At 48.1% G+C, this 26,654-nt stretch overlaps 1 protein-coding gene across 4 annotated transcripts in view; it reads left to right on the top strand.

Annotated features, from left to right (window-relative positions):
- Positions 1 to 26,654, top strand: part of PTK2B (protein tyrosine kinase 2 beta) — a 97,946-nt gene that overhangs the window by 37,080 nt on the left and 34,212 nt on the right. For all 4 annotated transcript variants that reach the window (XM_086948501.1, XM_086948500.1, XM_086948499.1 and 1 more), the window contains exon 7: positions 13,235 to 13,343. In XM_086948501.1, the coding sequence (XP_086804627.1) occupies positions 13,235 to 13,343 (109 nt within the window). The remainder of the gene's footprint in view (positions 1 to 13,234; positions 13,344 to 26,654) is intronic.

Here is a 26,654-nt window from a genome sequence, read left to right as displayed (position 1 = left end):
AAAAAACGAGACAGCACACCTTTTCCATCTATCCCCTTATCCACCAGGATCGCCCCAACACTGCTCCAATTTAGGAAGGAGGTGAAGACTTACCTCTTTCATCACAGTGCATTACCATCCACAACTCAACTTCCTCTCCTATTACTCATTGACTTTATGCTTGCCTTTGGCCATGTTCAGCACTCACAGGCCTTTTGGCTAGTTTTGGCTGGGTTCATGCTATAGAAGTACAATTTGCATGCACACAAATACATGCTCGCTAATTGTATAATTAGAGTATAGGTCATCCTGGAAGGCTTGCGTATAAATGATCAGCAGTCAAAGATACTGCTGGCCAATGTCTACTTAAACTACTTTGGATCTGGATGAAGAGACTGGTTGAATCAATTTAGTGAATCACGAAAAACTGTGCTTTGTCAAAATACCAACTATGAAGTCAGAATCTTTGGCGACTTCCACCAGCGTCACCTGGGAACAGCCCTGACAGACTCTACCGCAGTGGGCCAATCCGCTTAGCACTTTGCTTAAAAATCATAGCCTAAAGTTTATCCAGCACATATTGGAAAACAAATCAGCAGTACTAAAATTTCAAATCAGGGAATAAGAACCCTGGATTATGTGTTCTCCACTGAAAAAATCTTAGATTCTCTAGTGAGTTTTGATATTCCAACTCACCTTGAGAGCGATCACAGCCCTCTCCTCACGACCATAAAATCCAGCACGAGCAGGCATAAGCATCTGAGAGAGTTGCTGCCAGTTCAACTGGTGCTGTGCCGTCAGCTAATCAGGAGGATAAATTGGGAACCAGTGAATATGCAGAAATGTAAATCATTCAGAGGTCTACACCTCAAGAAGCAGAATGGCAAATTTGAACCGGACATCTGGTTAAATTACTAATGACCTATGTGTAGCTAAAACTGTAAGCAGCGGTGACTCGGATACACTGGGAACCCCTACAGAAACCCAGAACGCCAATGTGCTGCTAACAGTCAATGGCATCTCATAAATCCTGAAGATAGTCAGAGCCACTTGAACGCCTGGGCCCAATGATATCCCAGCACTAGTCTTCAAAGAGGACACTGGTCTGTGGTCAGCAGTACCATTTCTACTATATCAGTCCTGCCTATCGACCCAGCAGGTCTCGAAGAGCTGGAGGGGTTCCATCTTGCACCCTATATTTAAGAAGGGTGACAGCCAGGATCCATCAAACTACTACCTTATGCCCTCTTGGACATTGAAGGAAAGGCCTACGCCTCTGCCCACTTGAAAGAGCTGGAGCATTGGGAAGAAGCAAACAAAATAATTCCATTCTTCCCAATTGGTTTCAGGGCAAACTCCTGAACAATGGATAACATAGGGACACTTTACTACTTAATTCACCAGGTAACCAGCCAGAAGCCGCTCCCGCTCTATGTGTGTTTTGTTGACTATTCTGCTGTGTTTAACTCTGTAGACAAGAAGATCCTATGGAGGAAACTCAGAGGGTGGGGCACCCCAAATAACTTGCTCCAAGCAAATATATCTTTATACACCTCAGCATGGGTCAGGGTCAAGTTATCACCGATTGCAGCTACAAAGAAAATTCTGACGAATAACGGCCTAAATTAAAGGTGTATGCTTACACCCTTACTGTTCAACCTGTACACAGCCAACATGGGTTTGGCCTTGAAAAAGGCTAACTTAATTCTGTCAAAAATTGGAGACATTAAAGTTACGATATTACAATATGCAGATGACATTGTCCTTCTGGCCCACTCCAGAAGAGGGATTGAGAAAGCACTCAGTGCCCTTCACAACTATAGTCTGACCAATAAAATGGCAGCAAAGTGCTCTAAGACCAAAGTACTAATATTTGGAAAACCATCCTAGAAACTAAAACACAATTGCATGGCCCCACTATAAATTGAAACACTGCCTCATAAAATTACTTGGGAGTTTGGCTATCATCAAAGGGAGACGCCAAAACACATTTGATGCATTTAGAAGCAAAGGCAGAATTAATGCTCATCAGAACTTGCCAATTGAATAACTCTTTTGAATGCCCCTCAACAGATCCAATAAGACGCCTAATAAGAGCAACACTCCTCTCGACGTTCAAATATTGCCCAAAGTCTATCCATGGCATTTTTCAAGATCATGGAAAAATTCCAACTTAAAGCCTAGAAAAGGGTTTTCAGACTACCTTGATATATATGTGGATGCCTAGTATGGTTGGAATTCGGACTGGAGAGACAATCATGGGCCAGTATGGCGACCTTTTGCAAAGTTCCTAAAGCAATACTGAAAAAGGAAACAAGGATACTTTCGAAAACAAGCGACATGGGCAAACCTAAGAACTCACCACTATTACAAGTTGTGGAAAAATCGAATGACTAAATACAGCCACATTGACTTAGTCTGCAGCCATATCTTGATTCTGCGCTCCGAAAAAGTTGCTTAAAGGAAATAATGGTTGCAAGGCTGTTGGGCTTACAGTCTTAAGAATTAAATCCCAAATGACTTTCTCTTTCCAAGATCACCAACTGCAGACTGTGTTATAAGTTTGGGTTCTTCACCCATCTACTATTTGCTGCCTGGCACTTCTGCATTCCTGTCACACTTGCTAAAACCACTTTTTCTTGCATACGCAATTCAAACCTGTAACGAGGCAAGGAGGCTTGGGTTTATGATCACTGAGCCCCCTGAGCTGGCCAGATTTGGCAAGTATATCAGCCTCAAACAAGCCTGTACTAAAGATGTGAATAAGAACTGAAGACTACACCTGGGAAGAGCTACCTTGGATTTGGCTTGCATCTACGCTGGGTAGTGGCGATTCAGCAGTCCACACGAGCATCGTTTACTGCTCTACTAAAAAACTAGGAAGCCTTTTCTACTGGTCTTCTGAATCACCATCAGCAAAGAAGGAACTACTTAAAGGTATTTTCATCTGAATGTATTTAGGGATTGCACTGAGCCACATGCTAATGATATTCTCATTGGACCTACTCCAGAATGTCCAGACTGGGCTCTTATAAAGGCCCTACACATGTTAGGGTAATTCCAGAACCAACTTATTTTTGTGCTGTTAGCATCAGGAAAGTGCTGATATTTTAATGTGAGAGACTTGGTTTTGCCCACCACTTCTTTAGCATATACTGCTCCAATCCAGCAGAACAAAATTGCCCTTCCAACTGGCATTCTTTGTCTAACCTCGTCCACATTTTGATAGAGGGCACGCTGTTAAACAATTTTCCTCCACTCTCTCAATGCTCATAAACACTCGCTTGGAACAGATAAAGCATCTCAACTTTGCAACTTCATCACTCACCAGAACCTAGACCCCCAAAAAATCACTGAGTTCACCGTCACATCATCTACTCATGTTCAGTCATTCCAGTTCGCTTAAAACACATCCATCCACCCTGGTTTCACCTAAATTGTGGTAGGCTTCTCATCATACACAAAATATCTAGGTCAGCATTTTTCTAGTGGCCTCTGCGGCTTCGTTTTGATGCTTCGTTTGTTGCCTCCGATTCCCAGCTCTTCATATTTCCCCTAAATATGAGCCAAAACATGGTGAATGACTTATCCACCTGAACCTCCTCAACAACCTTCTCCAACACAGGCAACTCCTACCTCGACAACCCTACTCTACTCAATTCCCACCACATTACATCCAAAAGGATCTCCCTTTTAGCCATCCTTACCTAAATCATCTTCATCTTTTCATTTACCCTCAACCACACACATTCAAGTTAAAAAGTTCATCTTTATCTATTACAAACTGCTGCTCTCTTACCTGTGTACAACCCTGGCAGTTATGTTTAACTAACTGCAGTACTATACCACCACTCTAAGGAATGCCCAGACCCTCACAGATCATGTTTAGGTCCTTCAAAAAACGTCCTCATTGACAGTCTACCAAAAAAACAAAGGTTTGCTATCCAAAACTAGGTAACCCAGTTGTCCATCAGAGAAAGATGGAGGGAGCTCCGGCATTATATTCCAAGCAATTTCAAATGAGAACAAAACTTCTTTACATCCCTGTTTTAATGTTGATTTAAAAAAATCTTTTTAATTCAATTAATAAAATGCAAAATAATAAAAGTATTGTCTTGTCACAAAGTTGAACTTTGCACTTAATTGTGTGTCAGAACATCAAGAACAAATCTATCTCCCTGCCAAATATGGACTTCCAGAAAATTGTGACCGGAAGTATATGTAGTGTATATATAAGTATATATCTTCTACTCTTAACTCTTCATCTACTTACCTATACATATCGTCAAGGTACATATCTGTGGAGTTAAGTATAGTAAGCCTATATATACGTGCCTCTATGTTTAACCATCACTATTTTCTAGTAGTCAATATTATGGCCACAGTATTATTGTAGCTTCTTAAATGTTTAGTATTTAAATGTTAACATTCTGGTAATATAAAAAAAAAGGTGGGCCTGACTCAAAGAGGTAAGTTACACTTTTGAGTAAGTTAACACTTTGTAGTAAGTTTACTACTTTTAGTATTCTTAAACTCCGACTGAAAAATGACTGTAAAAGTGTAAGTTGTATGTCTCTGCCTGCATACTAATGCAATTGGCTTACTCTTGTGTGAGTGGGGGACATTCCTCTCTGAACCCCTGTTACTCCTCCCTAATCTTATCCCCTTTAAAAGTAATTGTGCAGTTCGAGGCATGTGGGCTGCTGAATTCATATCTGTGCATAGATCGCCGCCTAGTGTTGGGTCCGGATGATTGCACATTGTTGTCCTGGAAGAGTCTTCGAAGTATCACGAGATAGGTGGCTCCTCCCCTGGACTACAGTGCGCATGGGCATCGACTCCATCCTCAGATTGTTTTTTTCCACCATTGGGTTCGGATGTCTTTGGATTCCCTCTTGTCGGAATCGATAGAAAACTTTATTGAGACCAAAAGGTCTTTAGTCTAATACGTCGGTATAGTCTTGCGTTCGGTCTTAGTTCTTCCAGCTCGGTTCCGAGCCGGATTCTCGACACCTGCGTGCTCTCGGCGCGGAAGGCCCAGTCGACGCTCCAGATCTATCGACCGTCCATCATGGAACGAAGTCCATTCAAAAGATGTCCCGTCTGCAACTCGAAGTATCCCCACATCGACGTCCACCCGGTGTGCAACAAGTGTCTGTCGCCGGACCACGATGAAGACAAGTGTATGGCTTGTTCACGCTTCAGGTCCAAGAAGACGCTTAAGCTTCGAGCTGTGCGCCAGGAGGCCCAGCATGCTGCACCGGCGCCTGTGGACATCTTCTATGCAGGGGATGTCGAGGACGAGTCTCTCCAGGACATTTCTGAGTCGAACCCCGCGTCGGACGTCGACTACGACTACGACGCGGATGCAGAGATGCTCGAGGCCGAAGAAGTCGTCGACGAGGTAGGAGACGACGACGGGGCCCTCGGGGCCATGGAGGATAGCTCGGATGAGGAGCTTCCTCAAACGGACTCTGGGGCCATGCCAATTTATAAGGCTCAGGTCGAGGGATCGCCTTCGGGCCTTACCCAAGATCTCACAATGGGTTCTTCGGGCTCGGCCACGGACATTGCTGTCGAGCCACTCCCTGGCAAAACGAAACCGAAAGCGAAACCTACGGTCTCGACTCCAGATACTGCGCAGGTGCCGAAAGTGCGCATCGCTTTGGCCGGCTCCAAGGCCTCGGAGACCTCGGCGCCGAAGAAGCCAAAGGTGGCTGTCGAGCCGAAGGCTCAAGTCAAGGGCGTCGAGACGAAGTCTGCCGCGCCGAAGACTAAAGTGAAGGTAGTCGAGCCGAGCGCGTCGGCGCCGAAGACGGTCGACGCCGGTAAAGGCCTCAGCGACCCGAAGAAGGCTGTCGGCGACCCGAAGAAAACTCTCGGTGACCCGAAGAAGGGGCCGGATGACCCGAAGGTTCTCGCGACCCCGCGTCAGCAGGACAAGGCCAAGGGCACCGCGCTCCGAGAGTCGACTCCAGGTGTGACCTCGAGGGATTCCATTGAACCGGCATGCCCATCCGCCGCGTTCACCAAGAAGGTGACGGACTCCCTGCAGCGCATCAGGGACTGGACCGCGTCAGTCGGTCCGAAGGATACTCCGCCTACAAAACCGGTGGAGAAACCACTCAAGGCGTCCACGCCCATCCATTTCACGTTGCCGCCGAACACGGCGCCGAAGGCTTTCGCTCCTAAGGCACTCGCCGGCGTGCCCGAAAAGGTCTCCTCGGCGCCGAAGTCGTCAGCGGTGGTCCCCGGCCCGCGACCTCGGCGACCTTCAGTGGACGAGCATCAGGAGCACTTCATCGATGCCGAAACGGGCAAGCTTTCCCTCCACAAGCGGAAAATCGCCCCAGAAGGCCCAATGGAGTCTTACAAGATCCCTCTCAAGAAAAAGAAGGACTCTGCTTTCACTCCTGCCTTGGTGGAACCACTTTCCCCACAGACTCATAATGTTTCGCCCACTTACTCGGATGTGGACGCTGGAGAGGGGGATGATGAGGATGAGTACAGTTATCCTGTCAATACAGACCCTGAGGATACCAACAAACCCTGGGCAGCTGGTGGTGACCCAGCGGATCCTCAATCAGGACAAGACCCTCAACTTTTTTCTGCAAAAACGTCCCCTACAGAAGACTCTGCAGCTTTCAATGCCCTCATTGAGCAGGCAGTTAGCAATCACAACGTACAGCTCCATGCTGACCCTGTGGATGTCGATTTCCTTTTTGATACCTTCTCAGTATCAGAAAAAACTGCTAAGACTCTGCCTATGCTGAAAGGTGTTTTAAAGCATGCTGCTGAGATCTTTAAAGAACCTACCAGGGCGAGGATGATAAACCCTAGGATTGAGAAGAAATATGAAATGAAAGGAAAATGAAATGAAATGAAAGAAACTTATATAGTGCACGACTTACCCTGGGGCATCTCCGCGCTTGCTTAGGGAACCCGTCCTGGTATTCCCCTGTGAGATAACCCTGGCAGGGTATCCACAAAGTGAAAGCCAGGCATCCCACCGCGAGGGGCCATTGTGGAGATTAAGCAAGCTATTGCCCAGAGTCGCAGAGTGTGAACCCTTGAGTCGAGAAGGCACCGGAGCGAGAATTATCAAGTCCGTGGAATTTTTGAGCCCAAGACCCGCCGAGGCGGGGAATTGAACCCTGGTCCAGGGCCGAACTCAAGCTCCAGGTCTGCCGCCTCTAACCCCTGAGCCACACTTCTCCACAAGTCAGCGCCTACTGATCCTACCTACATCAAAGGACAGTTGCCTCTGGACTCCCTTGTTGTCTCGAATGCCCGGAAGAGGGCTAATTCTCAGACTACGGGTGATGCTCCTCCCCCAGACAAAGAATCCAACATCTTTGAGGCATCGGGGAAGAGGGTAGCAGCACAGGCAGCCAACATCTGGCGTATTTCTAACACACAAGCGCTTCTGGCGCGCTATGACAGGGCACACTACGACACACTGGAGACCCTGTTGCAGCACCTGCCTGATGAATACAAGGAGGCGGCTGAGATGCTGATTCAGGAAGGGAAGTTGATCTCTAACGCTTCGATTAAGTGCGCTCTGGACGCAGCTGATACCGCTGCCAGAGCTATAAACACTAGTGTTATGCTACATCGACATGCCTGGCTGAGAATCTCTGGATTAAAGCCAGAAATCCAAACCACCATCCTTAACCAAACAGTCAACCCAGATCACCTGTTTAGCCCGGAGGTTGACACCACCCTAGAAAAGATAAAAAAGGACACAGAGACTGCGAAATCCATGGGTGCCTTACAGTCCCAGCAGTTTCGGGGTGGGTCTTTTCATCGCTCAAGCACTAGAGGCGTTTCCAGGGGCCAGCTCTCCCAGTCCACGCAGTACTACAAGGGCAACACTCAGTCCACATACACCAACAAGATTCGAGGTGAATATCGTGGTAACTGCGCCAAGGGCAGAGGTCATGGAAACAACAGGCGTCACTGTTTGCCACCAGCAAACAGTGACGCCTTGTCACTGCCCCCGACCATGCAACACCGGTTGGGGGGAGACTCCAGCGATTCCTGCCCGTCTGGAAGTCCATCACCACAGACAGGTGGGTCAGGAAACTTATCCAATACGGTTATTGTCTGGAGTTAACGTCCACTCCACCCAACATGCCCCCAAAGAACCGTCCTATGTCGGACGAGCATTTGCACTTATTGCAGCAGGAAGTCACCGTTATGCTGCAAAAAGGAGAAATAGAGCTTGTTCCTATGCAAGAAAGAGGCACAGGGGTGTACTCCCTGTACTTCTTAATACCAAAGAAGGACGGGTCCCTCAGGCCCATTCTGGACCTCAGGCCACTCAACCATTACATCCTGTCGGAGCACTTCCATATTCTGACCCTGCAGCAGGTGCTCCCGTTGCTCAGTCAGGGGGATTTTCTCGCAACTTTAGACCTAAAGGATGCGTACTTTCACATTCCACTGCACCCTTCACACAGGAAATACCTCCGGTTCACCATACAAAATCAGCACTACCAGTTCAAGGTTTTGCCTTTCGGTGTCACCACGGCACCCAGGGTGTTCACAAAGTGCCTGACGACAGTGGCGGCGCATCTCAGGAGACGGAACATCCACGTCTACCCTTATCTGGACGACTGGCTCATTCAGGCAAAGTCATCCCAGTAGTGTGCCGCCCACATGTCCCACACCATTCACCTCCTGCACGATCTGGGATTCTCACTGAATTACCCAAAATCCCACCTCCAACCCGCCCACATACGGCAGTATCTGGGTGCGACCATAAACACTCTGGCAGCCACAGCACAGCCAAATTCAGTGAGGATCAGCAGCATTAAATCGCTGATACAGAAGTTCAGACCTCAACACTCGCTTCCAGCAAGAGTGTTCATGCAGTTGATAGGCATGATGGCCTCCTGCATTTCCATAGTCCCGCACGCGAGACTACATATGCGCCCGCTTCAGGAGTGCCTAGCACGTCAGTGGACTCAGGCTCACGGGCAGTTGAAAGACCTAGTGTTGGTGAGCGGTCGGGCATACAACTCTCTGCATTGGTGGAATCCACGAAAACTTCGCCAGGGCCGACCGTTCCAAGAGCCTGTGCCACAGATCATCCTGACAACGGACGCCTCTCTCCAGGGATGGGGAGCTCATGTACTCCACTACACAGTGCAGGGACTATGGACGCAACAGCAACAGAAGATGCACATCAATGTTCTTGAACTGATGGCAATCTTCATGGCACTCAAAGCCTTCAAAGTACATCTGTGCAACAAGGTCGTGTTGATCCGGACGGACAACATGACGGCCATGTACTACATTCAAAAGCAGGGAGGAACACACTCTCCGCAGCTGTCTCGTCTGGCTCAGAGCATGTGGAAGTGGGCCATTCAGAGGAACATCTTCCTCATGGCAGAACACCTCCCGGGCAAGGACAATCAGATGGCGGACCTGCTCAGCAGGCACAGCCACCAAATGCATGAGTGGGAGATACATCCATCAGTCCTCCACCCGTACTTCCAAAGGTGGGGTCATCCAGAGATAGACCTGTTCGCCACAAGGGAGAACGCAAAATGCCAAAGCTTCGCCGCCAGGTTCCCACACTCGCAGGGCAATGCGATATGGATGAACTGGTCAGGCAAATTTGTGTACGCTTTTCCCCCAGCACCTCTGATACCGCTAGTGGCACGCAAGCTCAGGCAGCACTCGATGACTCTCATCCTGGTTGCTCCAACGTGGGCTCGCCAACCATGGTACACCACGTTTCTGGAACTGTCCGTGGTACCGCATCAGAGGCTACGTCTCACGCCCAGCCTTCTGACGCAGAGCCATGGCGACATTCAGCATCCAGATCCGCAACAGCTCAACCTGGCGATCTGGCTCCTGAAGTCTTAGAGTTTGGCTACCTGCACTTGCCTTCTGACTGTATGGACATCATTCGGGAGGCAAGGAAGCCCACCACCAGAGCATGCTATGCGGCAAAATGGAAGCGGTTTGTCGTTTATTGTGCAGACCACAACATTAACCCGCTAGATGCGTCTATTCAGAATATCATCTGTTACCTTTTCCATCTGTACAAATGTAATCTGGCCAATGCTTCCATTCGCATACATCTATCTGCGATGGCCGCTTATCTCCAGAACAGGCAGCACCTCTCACTCTTCAGAGTGCCTGCCATTAAGGCCTTTCTAGAAGGACTCAAACAACTCATTCCTCCGCGGACTCCACCAGCTCCGGAGTGGAACCTCAATGTGGTCCTCACCCGGCTGATGGGTCCTCGATTTGAACCACTGCATTCCTGCGAGATTCAATTCTTGACGTGGAAAGTGGCTTTCCTCATAGCGATTACGTCGCTACGGCGAGTTAGTGAACCACAAGCCCTAACTATCCAAGAGCCATTTATTCAAATTCATTCTAACAGGGTAGTGCTTCGCACTAACCCTAAATTCCTTCCTAACGTTGTGTCTCAATTCCATATCAACCAGACTATTGAATTGCCTGTTTTCTTCCAAAATCCTGAGTCATTGGCGGAGAGAATGCTCCACACCCTTGACGTCAAAAGGGCCCTGATGTATTACATCGATAGGACCAAGGATTTTAGGAACACTAAGCAACTCTTTGTTGCCTTTGCGCCACACCACAAAGGTAACCCCATTTCCAAGGCTGGTATTGCTAGGTGGATCGTTAAATGTATCCAGATCTGCTATCTGAAAGCCAAGCGTACTCTCACCATTCCACCAAGGGCCCACTCCACCAGAAAGTTGGGGGCCTCTATGGCATTCCTTGGAAATTTTCCTTTGGAAGACATTTGTAGAGCAGCCACATGGTCTACCACACACACATTAGCAAAGCATTATTGTGTTGATGTGCATTCCAAACAGCAGGCAGCTGTAGGGCAGGCTGTTCTCAAAACACTTTTCCAAACTGCTGCAGCTGGCACGGGCGGCCGCCGTTAATGGAGTGACTGCTATGTATTCTATGCACAGATATGAATTCAGCAGCCCACATGCCTCGAACCGAATATGCTACTTACCAGTATGCATCTGTTCTTGGCATGTAGGGCTGCTGACATTCATATCGCCCACCCTCCTCCCCGGCGCCCGTAGCAGCTGCAGAATTCACACATACTTCTAGCATGGTCATCATTCACTTAGTTTCACTCCATCTTGGCCACAATGGCTAAAAACAATCTGAGGATGGAGTCGATGCCCATGCGCACTGAAGTCCAGGGGAGGAGCCACCTATCTTTTGATACTTTGAAGACTCTTCCAGGACAACAATGTGCAATCATCCGGACCCAACACTAGGCGGCGATCTATGCACAGATATGAATGTCAGCAGCCCTACATGCCAAGAACAGATGCATACTGGTAAGTAGCATATTCGATTTTTCTCACGCACTTTATTGTGTCCCTCCCACTTTAATACTAAAATCTATACTCAAATGTGCGTAGACTCTGAACATATAAGTATAGGAAAAACATGCATTTTGTAGTACGTTATGTAGTACTTTTTATAGTAATATAAAACGTCCAACAAAGTACAGTATGAGCACAGGCACATATAGTTCCAGTCACATGTAGAGTATTGCACCCATATCGATTCATTGATATGCCAAGCTTACCTATTTTTCGTGATAATATGCAGTCATTCCAAGGCATGCATGTTCCTACGAGTGAACGCTATTGCTCCAGTTTAGCATAAGAAGGCTTTAAATAAATAGCATTAAGCAGGTTCCATTTGGTAGTATATGCTTTCAGCACCGTCAGTGCTACCAAAAATTGGAACACATTTTGAAAATGTCACCACACAATAGCAAATTGAAAAGTACTTCAAAAAAGTCATCAATTAACAAAGCTGTAACATATACTCAAAACAAACATGACGCACTAAGAAAGATTTAATGATTAAAAAACTAATTACAAAATTGTAATCTAAACATATATGTATACAAAAGCAGTGGGTGCAGAATTACTGGCTATCATAAACTGGAAGCCATAATTAACTGTTAAGTATGCCAGAAATTCTCCTTGACAAGCTCGGATCCTCTCTTGAGGTTCTCACTGACACTCAGTTGCCTATTTGAGCAAAGAAAGTCAACTAGAACTCCAAGCACTATGGTATACACAATATCACAGTATTTAATTTTGAAGTTTGCAAATAGCAGGTGTGAAAAGGTTTCGGGCCTTCAAAACGTACACACAGACCACACCCTCCACATCTGCAAGTCCATCTGCTACATGCGGACCATCTTTGATGTTCGTAATCTGAAGATCATCGAAAAGGCCAACACCCGGTATGGTTAACTCTAGCCAGCCTTTGACCCTATTAATCTTAAAGTCCTATTCAACATTCTTTTTCCCCATCGGCAGACAGTCCTCAACTGATTCACCTCCTTTGTTGTAGTCAGGCAATACCTCCAGAAAGTTTCATTCAAACAGCTCCCACACCTGGTCCAAAACATACTCTTCGTATTTGTGGGCTAATCGATAGTACATTTTCAGAAAATCTGAACTGGATACATTTCCATACAATTAATATAAATGGTAATAGTTTACATGGTTGGTGTTTATCTGTAGAATCTGGTATTGATTCAGTCATCATGGTACAAAGTTGGACACCCTTATTAGAAGCATAGCAGCCACTTTTTGAATGCTTAATGTTTTTGTAAACACTGTGCACTCAATGTAAGCTTCCGAGGCCAGGGTTAGTTTAGTCAACCACTGAGAAGAGAACACTTCTGTAATAGCTTTAAACCAATTGAACTATTCTGGAGTGCTTGATACTCTTCAGTGAGGTATGGAGGGCACAGAGCTTTGTGACTAATCTTGCAACAATTACGCTCACTTACTTGGATGACTTACCATTGGTGCTACTTGTCTGCATAACTTTGGTACAGATGGAGGATAATGGGCAGATTTGAAAGAAAGCCTGTGGGTGTCTGGTGAGTGAAATCTCAGTTGTATGGCAAGGGGTGAAGTAGGTGGGTACACTTGTGACTGGGCTGCAAAATTATCAAATACTGTGTAAGACTACTTGTTCCTTCCATTCCCATTTTGAAAGCAAGGTAGTGAATTGTATGTGCAGATTACTGTGCAATAACTTCCACTTTTCATATTAAAGCACCACAAATGGCAAATAATGTATCCTCAGCAATACTTACTGCTTAAGTGGTATCTTAAACCAAACAAGCAGAACGTAAATGTTCCCAAATATATGGAATATGCAGGTTTGTAATTAGTTCTATCTAAGCACTTTTGTTCCTTTTGTGTAGTGATATTTATCAGACGGAGAAGGACATTTTGAAAGAACAGGAGAGGAACAATCGTCACCGGCCTCCCAAAATTGTGGAACCAGCTATGTGTCATGAACCCCCTCCAAAGGTAAGGGTCTTGTTATTGGACACAGCTGATTATGTTTCATGTTTTTCTGTTTTGATCTGATCACTACAATAAACCCTGCTCTGTAAATGTCCACATGGAAACGTGAGTTGTGCTATTCTTAGATATCTCAAAGCCTTTGATCCGAACTTAATGCTTTTTGAGTTTTTACAAAAGTCAAATTTGTCCTATACACAAGAGACATGCATGAAAATCTCATAAACTAATCTCGGATGTGACGTATCAGATGAATATATGCTTCCTAAGTGCCTGCCAGTGGCCTGACCTGGTGGCTGCATTTCTCTTAGCGGAGACAGGAGCAGATGAGCAAGCAAGGATGAGAACATTTAGAATATGGGCCAATATTGTTATAAATTGTCCTCCACTTGAGCCTATATCCTATTTGCATATTAATCACTAGGACCTTCCTCATTTGAAATGACTCTGTAAACAGCCTGCCATAAGTGCACCATGGCTTCACCTCTTTCTCATAGAACTCCTGTTGAGGCCTCTGTGCATCTATTTTTATATTTTTATCAACAACTGTAGGAAAGCGGGTTGTTAGTAGGTGGGGCATTTCCCCACAGACCGTAATAATACCACAGTCACTACTAGTTGTAGTCAAGTCTCAGTAAATTAATCCTTGCTCAACCCTTGGTAGCTAAGCAAATGAGCAGTCAGGCTTAACTAAGGAGACAGGAATGTATAAAGCATTTAAGACCACCATAACAGTAAATAAGTTAGACATAACACAATAAAAATCAAACACCAATTTATAAAACTAGAGAATATTTGTATCTTCAAAACAACATCAAAACCATAAAACTCCAATGTAGGGACCAGGAGATATGAATTCTCTAAAGATTAAATCAAACATTGTGTATTTCAGTGCCAAAAAGTTTTAAGCGCCACTTACATCGATTTGGTTGCGCTGGACTGGGACAAAGTCAATGTTTTAGTCTGACCTCTGTGGCAGGTTGGATAGGGTGATGGCTAGGTCCCGGTCAAAAGTTTACCTTCTACTTGGTCTTTTTCTTGGAGCTTTTCTCTTGCCGAGTCCTTGGGTTCCACAGATCCGAAGATCTATTTGACAACGGCAGTCTGCTGCAGTGCAGTGCCTCGGTAAGCCTCTGGAAGTATATGTTCTTGCCGTCAATGGCAGGGAACTCCGGAAATTTCAGTGGGGCACACCATCTCAGTCAATTCTATTTGCGAGTCGACGACAGCAGCTTGACTCTTGACTTCGAGCCCGTCTCCTCCTGGAGCTTATCTGCAAAACTTTGCAGAAAGTTTCCAAACTTTGAGATCTTACTTCTTGTTGGTTCCTTTGGGAAAAATAAGGGACCAACAGCACCATCCAAGGGTTTAGGTTCAGAGACTCTGGATTGCCTCTTGGGGGCTAGGACTCAATTTTCCACAATGCACATGTTCAGTGCAGAAAACTCCAGTTTCAATTGTTCAGCAGGGGTGTTTCTCTCTATGGCTTTGCAGGTGACGTCTTCCAGCTCCGTTGTACTTGTTGCTGGTCAGGTAGACCACTCCTTTTTCTTTAAGTCTGGCAGAGTCCAATGTGTCTGGAGCCTTGTGAGTGCAGCAGCTGTAGTCTTTCAAAGTGCAGGTCTTCTAGGGTGCAGTATAAGGGCCCAACAAGGCAGTAGTCCTCCTTCTTCCTAGGGTTCCAGGCAGTGTTTTCAAGAGCTTTTGCAGCTCTGCCATATTTATCCTCCATTGTGGGCTTGCAGGAGGGGTTGGCACTCAATAAAGCTGATTCCCCTTGTTATGACCACGTCCTGTGCAGTATGGCATATTTTTAACCCATAATGCACTAGCCTCCCAAAAATCAAAATGGGGAGAGTCTCTCCTTGGTGTCTGCATACACTCCCCTTCCAGCCTCACTCCTAATCTAGCATTGGACTAGAGATCAAGGAAGTGGGGGGTTGTCTGGGTCCTGTGACATCTGTTTTCTACAGAGGCTCCTGCCTTTGAAGTCCAGCTTATCTACTAAGTCCCCTTCCTCCCTTTCTCTCTCTGGCTTCCCTGGAAGCCAATCTCCTCCCACCAAATGGCTGTATTGTTGCAGCCCCATGCCTCTTTACACCTACTCAGGAAGCAGCTTGCCTCAGTCTGCCAATGGCTAACCAATCAGAAGAGGCTGCTACAAGGCAGCTTTAGGTAACTAAAGGATAGTAAGTTCTAAAACTACTTTCCTGTAATAGTTATATAAAACACGACATTCAATGAAGTTGCTGCTTGTCCCTCCATTTTTTCAATACAACATCCTCCATGAAGGCACTCAACGCATATCTCAACCTACTGCAGTGATGAACTCTGAAAGTCCAGGCTGTTCATCTGTTATGGGTTTATTCTTGTGTCTTCACCTCTTAGGGCATACATGTTGCAGACTAATATGGCTGATCAACTGTCTGTGAGTAATGAAGCATACAAATACAGACACTAATGCAAGTGTTTCTTTAGAGTCTGCAACTCCCTCGCCTCCTACTTCCACAACAAGATCGCAGACATACACAACAGCTTCAGCACGCAACCTACGCTCCCCACGACCGCACCAACGTCCCCCACCACCTCCATCCGCGCCTGGACCCCGATCACCACCGAAGACACCATCCGTACGATGAACTCCATCTACTTCGGATCTCCAACCGACCCCTGCCCTCACCACGTCTTCAACAAGGCCGACGCTGTCAACGCTCCCCACCTGCGGGACATCATCAACACCTCCTTCGACACCGCCACCTTCCCGGAGAGCTGGAAGCATGCCAAACTCAGCGCTCTACTGAAGAAACCATCAGCGGACCCCACCGAACTCAAAAACTACCGCCCCATCTCGCTCCTCCCGTTTCCGGCCAAAGTCATCGAGAAGACCGTCAACAAGCAGCTGGCCGCCTTCCTCGAGACGAATGGATCCCTCGACCTCTCGCAGTCTGGCTTCCGGGCCAACCACAGCACCGAGACCGCTTTCATCGCAGCCACCGATGACATCCGAGCCCTGCTCGACAACGGAGAAACAGCGCGCCTCATCCTCCTGGACCTCTCCGCGGCTTTCGACACTGTCTGCCACCGCACCTTAGTGCAGCGCCTCAGCAACGTCGGAATCCAGGAGAAGGCACTGGAATGGATCATCTCCTTCCTCGCCGGAAGGACTCAGAGAGTCCGCCTTCCACCGTTCAGATCAGAAGCCACCGAAGTCATCTGCGGCGTACCACAGGGATCATCGCTCAGCCCCACCCTCTTCAACGTCTACATGAGCCCCCTCGCAGCCATCGCACGCCAACACAACCTCAACATCATCTCCTACGCCGACGACACTCAGCTGATCCTCTCCCTCACCAACGACCCAGCCACCGCCAGAGCCAACCTACACGAAGGGATGACAGATGTAGCCGAGTGGATGATGACCAGCCGCCTGAAACTGAACTCAGACAAGACGGAAGTTCTCATCCTGGGCTCCTCGCCCTCCACCTGGGATGACTCCTGGTGGCCCCCCGCCCTGGGCAGCGCACCCAAACCGACAGACCACGCAGGCAACCTGGGCTTCATCCTGGACTCCTCCCTCTCCATGACCAGACAAGTCAACGCCGTCTCCTCGTCCTGCTTCAATATCCTGCGCATGCTACATAAGATCTTCCGGTGGATCCCCACCGAGACCAGGAAGACGGTCACCCAGGCCCTCATCACCAGCCGACTGGACTACGGCAACGCCCTCTACGCCGGTACCACCGCCAAGCTCCAGAAGAGACTTCAGCGGATCCAGAACGCCTCAGCAAGACTCATCCTCGACATCCCCCGACACAGCCTCATCTCCGGACACCTGAGAGACCTGCACTGGCTCCCGGTCAACAAGAGAATCACCTTCCGTCTCCTCACCCACGCACACAAAGCCCTACACAACCAAGGCCCAAGATACCTCAACAGCCGCCTCAACTTCCACACTCCTACCCGCCAGCTTCGATCGACCAGCCACGCCCTCGCCGCCGTCCCCCGCATCCGAAGAGCCACAGCAGGGGGAAGGTCCTTCTCCTACCTTGCCGCCAAGACTTGGAACTCCCTCCCGATCCACCTCCGCCTGACCCAAGACCACCTCGCCTTCAGGAAGCAGCTCAAGACCTGGCTGTTCGAGAAGTAGCCGACCCCCCCTCCCCAAGCGCCTTGAAACCCTCTGGGTGAGTAGCGCGCTATATAAATGTTTTGATTTGATTTGATTTAGAGTCCCCAAAGTGTTTTTGTTGGACATTTATCAATGGCCATGTGGTAGTTAAAACTCACTGCACTGTTACCATTGTTTTGGAATGGATGGGGTAAGTTGTCGCCCTGTTTGCATCGCATCTAACTTTGCTGTCTGAATATGCTTTTGTTACCGGTGGGCTCCCACACATTGGAGAAGATAATTTAGGTGAATGTATAAACCTTTTTCTGGTACTACTGTTAGGCACTATTTTAAATCTCCTGGAAGGGAAAAATTTAATATTTAAACTCAACATTCAGGTGTGCTGCGACAGAACCACTAAGTTTTCAACTACTGTTAACTGGACAAAAGAGTGGAGCTCTGTCATATACTTGTGTTTTAGGTTGAAAGGATATCTGTGGAAGTAGTTCTTTCTTCAGGTAAATATTCTGTCTAATTCCCAGCTAAAAGATTCTCCTGAAGTTTAGTTAACCTGTCATTGTTAGCAAACACCCTCTAATTACCGTTCAAGCTTAAGCTCTGTCCACTCTTGTCCTAGCATCCCAGCCTTGTCCTCTGACTTTGGTGTCAGGCCGATATTGTTAGGACCAAGAGGAATTCCACGTGTCCTGTCACCATTCCCTGTTCCCTCTTACCCCCTTTGATGGCAGTACATATACACAACCAATCAGTTCAGTTCAGTTCAAATAACTTTATTCGATTCAGTTGTATCGTAAAAGTTTACATACATTCATTAAACAATAAGATAAAAAATACTTGAGACAATTTAGTTTCAATGGGAAGAGGCTCATACCATTCTGCAACACATTTATACAAAATATAAAAAATAACAAAAATACATAAAAACTTGAGTTCATTTTAGGACTCGTAGCATTTCCTTATTAAAAAGCAATTCTAAGGAAGTTTAGCACAGCACTACATATAACAACAGTAGATAGCGACCGCAGATAAGAGCAGGGACGAATTTCCTTTAAAACTGGATGATAAAAGGTGCCCTTGGATCTTTATGAAGTGTGCAAAACAGAATAAAGTGCGCAAAACAGCATAAAGTGCATTGTACTCTGATGGGCTAGATTATTACAAGGACATGGGGTTAGGCTCTCACACCAACCCGCCTGTTTGGAAAAAAACACAAGAAAGTGCAGTGTGCAAAGACGAAGTCTAGTCATAAGGAAAGGCGAATGAACATGCATGGCAAAAGACAAGTACAATTGCAATTGGCTCCGAGGCTCATAATCTGAGATTCCATTGTCTTGATTGGAAATACCTAATTCAGTTCAGAATGCGATTTTACTAACCTGTTTCATGTTTGAATGGATACCTTCAGGGTTATCATAATAATTTTCCAGGCCTATTTTATAGAAAGTGTCCTTGACATAACGGAGCCAGGGGAGTGACATCGCGTTATCAAGGCTCATCCAGTTTCTAAGGATACTCCTTGAAAATAATAGGTCCTCTGAAGTCCAGATTTTGCCCCATAAAATCAGTGGGGCAATGTTTATCCTATCTTTCACGAAATCCAAACCTACCTCAGAGTGATAAAAAAGTGTAGTAGAGCTCCAGGGGATCATCAGTAATCTCTTTAAAAATGTGTTCTCTAGAATCTGAATCTGGGAACTTTTATGGTAACCCCATACTCCTTCCTGCACCAAAGGAGGCTACAGATAAGCATTTTAGTTTGTATAAAGTTATAATTTCAGTTATCGGCTTATGACCAAGCATACAAGCAAAAAGCAAAACGAAAAAAAACCTCTATTGTTCTGCTGGTTTGTTGAATCCTAGCCACAATGAGATTTAACCCAGTTTAATTTATTATTAAAAACGTTCCCCAGGTAGGTCAAATTTGACACTTTTTCAATTACTTTTTCCTTTACTATAAATTTCCTTGTTTTTGTTTGGTTGGGGCCACATACCATAATGTATGATTTGGTAAAATTTACCTTTAGGTCCAGGGACAGCATATATTCTGTAAACGCATTCAGACATTTTTGGAGGCTATTGGCCGTTAAGGTCACCAAAAAGCCTGCCTCCTGATTCCACCAGGCAGGCTTGAATGAAGGGATACTTAGTTGTGGAATAAAGCTAAGGAGAGTGTTTTTGTACTTAAGGCATGCACTTACTATCTCTAGAAGTGTGATGTTTCTTTCGGTAGGCTGGCTGTGTTCCCCTTTTCTGACAATTGTCTTCTGTAGTAGGGGATCTCTGTGTATAGTCATAATCTAGTGAATAGTCCCGCCCATGTGCGTGGACCCGGGCATTCAAAAATAATCTCTTAAATTGTCAAAATAATGCAGAAACTGCAAAGACACTTAAGAGAGAATTTAAAGACAAATAATGCAGCCTATATCCACAGGCTACACTGTCCAGTACTTCAACTAGAAATTCCACCAAAAAACACCACACACAAAACAGCCTGCAGTTTCTACCATAGAGAAACTTGCCTCCCCCAGTCAAAGACTCTGGAATGATAGAGAGGAAGGTAGGGACAGACAAGCCCCATAGGCTGCCATTATGTGGCTTAAATAGGATACTGTGCCTTTAGGAGAACTTTCCAGAACTTCTCCCAGTATCCCAGAATGCATAGCAGGTCCCTCTACTTTCAGTTCTTTTTTCCGGCTCCTGCTTACAGGACCCTGGCATTGAGCTCTCCCTTGTTTCAAGGGTTTATTGGATATTTTGGCACTTTTGTGTTCTAAAAGTGTTTCAGTTTACTTGCTTGGTGTTCTCTTTCTCTCTTTTGTGCTGTTTCAGGCGTTTTAGGGCTCTAAAATGCCTGGCCTTTTTGATAAGTGCCCAGCATGTGGGAGGAAGAAGGCCAAGAGTGATCCCCATGATGTCTGCATCGTCTGCCTCCCTGAAGATCATGTCCCTGAGGATTGTGTCATCTGCAAGCAGTTCACTGCTCGGACTCTGAGGGACAGACTGAAGATCAGGCTTTCTGGCCTTGAGGAGAGGCGTCTGCAGGCTGCAGGTGGGTCTGGGCAGGCTGGGAAGGTTCCCTCTACCTCTGCTGAGGCCTCTGGGGGGCTCCCCAGGGGCAGGAAGTCCGGCAAACGGTCCCGGTCTCCGTCGACGTCGATTGCATCGACGACGACGTCGAGAGGGATGACGGCGATGTGCTCCCCTTCTCCCCGGGGCTCCGGGTCGAGACGCCGTGACGGCTCGACGTCGAAGATCTTGGAGAAGTCGCCGTCGAAGCCGCCGTCGACGTCATCATCGTCGTCGACGTCAAGGTCTTCCTATCGACGCCGAAGGCGCAGCGACAGGCATCGACGCTCGCCGTCGAGGCGGCATCGACGCTCGCCGTCGAGGCGACACCGTCGATCGCCGTCGAACCACCGGTCGACGTCGAGGGGCTTCTCGACGTCGAGAACATCTAGACGCCGGCGACGTTCGTCGTCGAAGACGGAGCGCTCGACGTCGCGGAGGCGGCGTACGACGTCGCAGAGGAAGAGGTCGACGTCGAGAGAGCGGCGTTCGACGTCGAGGAAAGGAAGGTCGACGTCGCGGAGGCGGCGATCGATGCCGGAGTCACGGCAGCGTCATTCGACGCCAGAAAAGCGACGCTCTGCGTCTCGCAGAAAGCGGTCGGCGTCTAGGAGTCGTTCGGCCTCTCCGAAACCGCGCAAGAGGGATTCTAGTCCCAGAAGTCACGCTGCTTCTAGGGGAGGACGCAAGAGGAAGCGATCACTTGCTGATGGGGCTGGCTCTCCGCCCCCTTCGCCTAAAGGGTCACCGGGCTCGTTGTACTCAGAGGTGTATACGCCTTCTCGGCCTCGGACTCCGACTCCTCCTCCTGTTCCTAAGGAGGATCCTCCACCCAAGCCTCCACTTCCTTCAGGTGACCCACCACCACCTCCGGTCCCTCCGCATGGGCCCACCCCGCAGCCGAAGGTTCCTCCGCCGAGGTCCACTTCCCTGCCGTCTTTGCCTGTTCCTCCTAAGGGGACCCCAAAACCGAAGCCCCGTGAGGAGCCAAGGAAGACCCCGCCACGAAAGCCGGCGGAGCGGCCACGGACTGGCAGGTCTCGCTCTCGCTCTGGGAGGAGGGAGAGATCGTGACACAGATCGTCCACGAGGTCGAGACGCCGCCATAAGAGGCGCGAATCTCGCTCGCACATGAGGTCCTCGGGGACCCGGGACTATTCTCCTACCCTGTCGGGGTCACCGGACACGAGGGTGTCCCCGATTGATGACCTGGTGGCGTTCCATGACGTCCTGTTACCGGGCGCTGCGAAGTTGGGCATATCCCTGACGGTGCCTACTCCGAAAACTTCAGTGATTTTTGAGACATTGCATCAAAAACACCTGTCTCGTCCTCTCCTACCTCTGGTGCCGGGCCTGGAGGAACCGGCTATGGCCCTGTTTCTCACCCCTGCGGTGACGAGGGCGGCTCCATCGAGGTTGCTGAAGAAGTACCGGGCTCCCGATTCGGACCCGGCTTTTCTGAGGACGGAACCCCCTCCTGAATCTGTCATTGTGACGGCGGCCCGCAAGCAACATGCCACCACTCCTTCCTCCACGGTTCCCCCAGATAAGGAGTCCAGGTGGATGGATTCGGCGGGGAGGAAAGTCTGTGGAACTTCCGCTACCTCCATGAAAGCTGCAAGTGCCACGGCGCTGTTGGGCAGATACGACCGCGCCCTCTGGGACTCCCTCGAGCGGTTTGCTGAGCATTTACCTCGGGAGAAGCGTGAGGACTTCATGGAAGTGCTGAATGAGGGGATGCTGGTGGCGAACCAGATTATCAGCGCTGCGGCGGACTCTTCTCTGTTGGCTGCTCACGGATTTTGCCACGGAGTCAACCAACGACGCCACGCATGGCTCCAGCTTACGTCCCTGAAACCGGATGCACAGCAGAGGGTGGCCAACCTACCTTTCTCCGGTGAGACCCTCTTCGGGAAGCATGCGGATGATGAGATGGCCCGCATGAAGGCGGAGGCCGAGACGCTAACAGCTGTGGGCCTGGAGAAGCCTAAAGAGACCAAGAAGTCGTACCGCCCCTTCCAACGGCGGTTCGGCGGGCAAGGCCGAGGACGAGGCCAGGCTTCGGGACAATCGCAACAGCAACACCAGTTCCGTAAACCGTTCCAGAAGCGCCAGAAGGGCAGGGGAGGCCAGCAGTCGGCCCCGGCGCCCAAGGGCTAGGCTGGGTCTAGGCCCTAGGAACCTACTTCCCCCGGATCTGTTACCCACTCCGGTAGGGGGAAGCATACATTTTTTTCTGGCAGAGTGGAGAAAAATTACTCAGGACAAGTGGGTGCTAAATATTGTTTGCAATGGATACAGTCTTCGGTTCACCAGCCCTCCTCCAGCAATTCCCCCAGTCAGCTCGCAGTTCCAGCTGCGCGAGCTTCAGGCGGAAGCGGATATCCTGTTGAGGAAAAGGGCGATAGAAGACGTACCTCTGTCTCAGAGAGGAAGAGGTCTGTACTCCAGGTTCTTTCTGGTTCGCAAGAAGGACAAGAACGAGTTCAGGCCCATTCTGGACTTGCGGCAGGCAAACAAGTGGATTCGCAGGGAAAAGTTTTGCATGCTGTCGTTGCATCAGATTTACCCTCAGTTGCAACAGGGAGACTGGCTATGCGCTATAGACCTACAGGATGCTTACTTCCATGTGCCCATTGCACACAAACACAGGAAGTTCCTGCGGTTCCAAGTCGGCACCAATCACTATCAATACACAGTACTCCCATTCGGACTGAAGTCTGCGCCGAGAACATTCTCGAAGTGCATGGCGGTGGTAGCGGCACACCTGAGGAAGAACAAGGTGTTCGTCTACCCGTACCTGGACGATTGGTTGATCAAGGCATCCTCCTTCTCGGAAGCGCGAGCACACTTCCAGAAGACGTGCGTTCTCTTGAACAAGCTGGGGCTGCACATCAACATGGCCAAGTCTGTGTCCCGACTCCGGTCCAATGCATATAGTACTTGGGAGCCTCCATCAATACGCTGTCAGCAAGCGTGTCTCCTTCGGAAGAGCGACGATTATCTCTCCTTTGGAAGGCTCAGGCTCTTATGACAACTCCATCTACAACAGTGAGGACGGTGTCTTCTCTACTGGGATCGATGGCCTCTTGTATCTTCCTGACGCCACACGCACGGCTGCACATGAGACCGCTGCAGGAGTGCTTGGAGGACCAGTGGGATCAGAGGAAAGGATCTTGGGACGACAAGATTCGACTGTCGCTGCATGCTCTTCAGTCTCTGAAGTGGTGGTGTTCGGTGGAGAATCTCCTCAGAGGGGTTCCCTTTCACAAGGACATTCCCATGCAAACTGTCGTGACGGATGCTTCTCTCCTGGGATGGGGAGCGCACTCCGGGACTCTACAGATTCAAGGAACGTGGTCGCCGATGGAGGCCACATATCACATCAATTTCCTGGAACTCAGGGCTGTTCACTTGGCACTGAAGGCCTTTCTTCCGTCCTTCCAGACCAACTCTCTGCTTGTGCAGACGGACAATACCACCACGATGTATTACCTCAACAAGCAGGGGGGCTCGAGATCACGCATTCTGTCACAGGAGGCGCAGACGATCTGGCACTGGCTCCTAGCCAGAGGACTGACGATAACGGCCACCCATCTACCAGGTGTGCAGAATGTTCAGGCAGACGCACTGAGCAGACTGGTTCAGGAAAACCACGAATGGGTCATAAACGACGAAGTACTAGGAGAAGTCTTCGCAAGGTGGGGAACTCCAGACGTAGACTTGTTCGCCACCGCCGAAAACAGCAAGTGCAGAAGCTTCGCCTCCAGGTACTTCCAGCAAGGGACGCTGGGGAATGCGTTATGGATCAACTGGACGAACAGCTTTCTTTACGCCTTTCCTCCCATTCCTCTTATTCCGGCAGTGCTCATCAAGCTGGCCCGGTCCAGGGCTCGGATGATACTCATTGCCCCGGAGTGGCCCAGGCAGTGGTGGTTCACGGACCTGCTTCACCAGTCTCTCCTTCCTCACATTCGGTTGCCGTGCAGGCCGGACCTTCTCACGAAGTTCGAGGGACGGATGTTACACCCCAACCTCTCGTCTTTGAGTTTGGCGGCATGGCTACTGAAGGAATCTAAGAGACCTTCCACTCGGACTTCATATGCTTACAAGTGGAAGAGGTTTTGTATCTGGTGCCAGTCTAAGAACCATGATCCTACGACCTGTAAGGAAGATGTCATCCTTCCTTACCTTTTACATTTGGCGCAGTCTGGCCTTAATGTTCATTCCATTAAGGTTCATCTTGCTGCATTGACTGCCTACAGGAAATGCCCTTCACAGACTTCCTTTTTCCAGATCCCTGTGATCAAAGATTTTCTGGAAGGTTTGAAGAAAGTATTCCCTCTTGTCAGGCTTCCCTCGCCTTCATGGGAATTGAATGTGGTGCTGTCCAGATTGATGAAGGAGCCTTTTGAACCTATTCATAAGGCTTCGTTGCAGCACCTGTCCTGGAAGGCGGCGTTCCTCGTGGCCATTACATGGGCCCGCAGGGTGAGTGAAATTCAGGCGTTGTGTTGTAATGAACCTTATACTGTATTTCATGCTGCTAAGGTTGTTATGCGTACTCACCCTAAATTTCTTCCCAAGGTTATTTCTGATTTTCATGTCAACCAGACTATAACTTTGCCTACGTTTTTTCAGAACCCTTCATCCCCAGCGGAGAGGTCTCTCCATTCCCTGGATGTTAGGAGGGTGTTGAAATTTTATCTGGATAAAACCAAAGATATTCGTAGGTCTGACCAGTTGTTCATCAATTATGGATCGGTCAGGACGGGTCTTGCGACCTCTAAGCAGTCCATCTCTAGGTGGATTGTGTCCTGCATACAATTATGTTACCAGAAGGCTAATAAGACCTTAGGAGGTAAGCCTAAGGCTCATTCCACCAGGGGCAAAGCTGCCACGACGGCTCTGCTCCGTAACGTGCCGATTGCTGAAATCTGCAAGGCAGCCACTTGGAAGTCGGTTCATACCTTTGCTAAGCATTACTGCCTGGACACTGACGCCAGGGCAGACGCTCAGGTTGGGCAGGCTTCGCTGCGGAATTTGTTCGCACTGTAGTGGCGTTATGTGTTTATTCTCCACCGCCGCTTTGGTGTGGGGATGGGCTTGCCATTCTATTCACTAGATTATGACTATACACAGAGATCCCCTACTACAGAAGGAGTAGTTTATGTCCTGTAACTCCAGTTCTGTAGTAGGGGTATCTCTGTTATAGTCATAAGCGCCCGCCCTCCTCCCCGGTGGAGATATTTCATCATGTAAAGAATGCGACAGGTCTGGCGTGCTTCGCCTTCAAAAAGAACTGAAAGTAGAGGGACCTGTTATGCATTCTGGGATACTGGGAGAAGGTCTGGAAAGTTCTCTTAAAGGCACAGTATCCTATTTAAGCCACATAATGGCAGCCTATGGGGCTTGTCTGTCCCTACCTTTCTCTCTATCATTCCAGAGTCTTTGACTGGGGGAGGCAAGTTTCTCTATGGTAGAAACTGCAGGCTGTTTTGTGTGTGGTGTTTTTTGGTGGAATTTCTAGTTGAAGTACTGGACAGTGTAGCCTGTGGATATAGCCTGCATTATTTTCTTTAAATTCTCTCTTAAATGTCTTTGCAGTTTCTGCATTATTTTGACAACTTAAGAGAATATTTTTGATTGCCGGGGTCCACGCACATGGGCGGGACTATTCACTAGATTATGACTATAACAGAGATACCCCTACTACAGAACTGGAGTTACAGGACAGAAACTACACCATCCCACGGCTGGAAAAGGTGCAACAAGACATTTACTCTGGGATGCCTGCCTAGAAATAGGAGCAAGCCAACAAACTTAAAATGGTTCTTGGGAGACAGCAAGTTAGAAACATTTCCTATATAATAAATGTTTATTTTTAAACATTTTTATTTTCATCAATAAAAAATTGATGTTAAGCCACGGTTAAAAGAAAGTAGGTGTTTGAAACCACAGTCTTATTCATTATTTGGTGCCGCTTGATTTCTGAATATGTTAATTCCAGCCTATGTTTCCCTCATAAATACGCAAGTCCAAAAATTTTACTCGTTTTAAATCTGTACATTATGCAATTAGGCTTTACTGCTAAAAGGCACAATTACTTTTATCTTATGGCA

The sequence above is a fragment of the Lissotriton vulgaris genome, unplaced genomic scaffold, assembly GCF_964263255.1.
Source record: "Lissotriton vulgaris unplaced genomic scaffold, aLisVul1.2 SCAFFOLD_254, whole genome shotgun sequence".
NCBI lineage: Eukaryota > Metazoa > Chordata > Amphibia > Caudata > Salamandridae > Lissotriton > Lissotriton vulgaris.
This window is presented reverse-complemented; position numbering and strand designations above follow the sequence as displayed.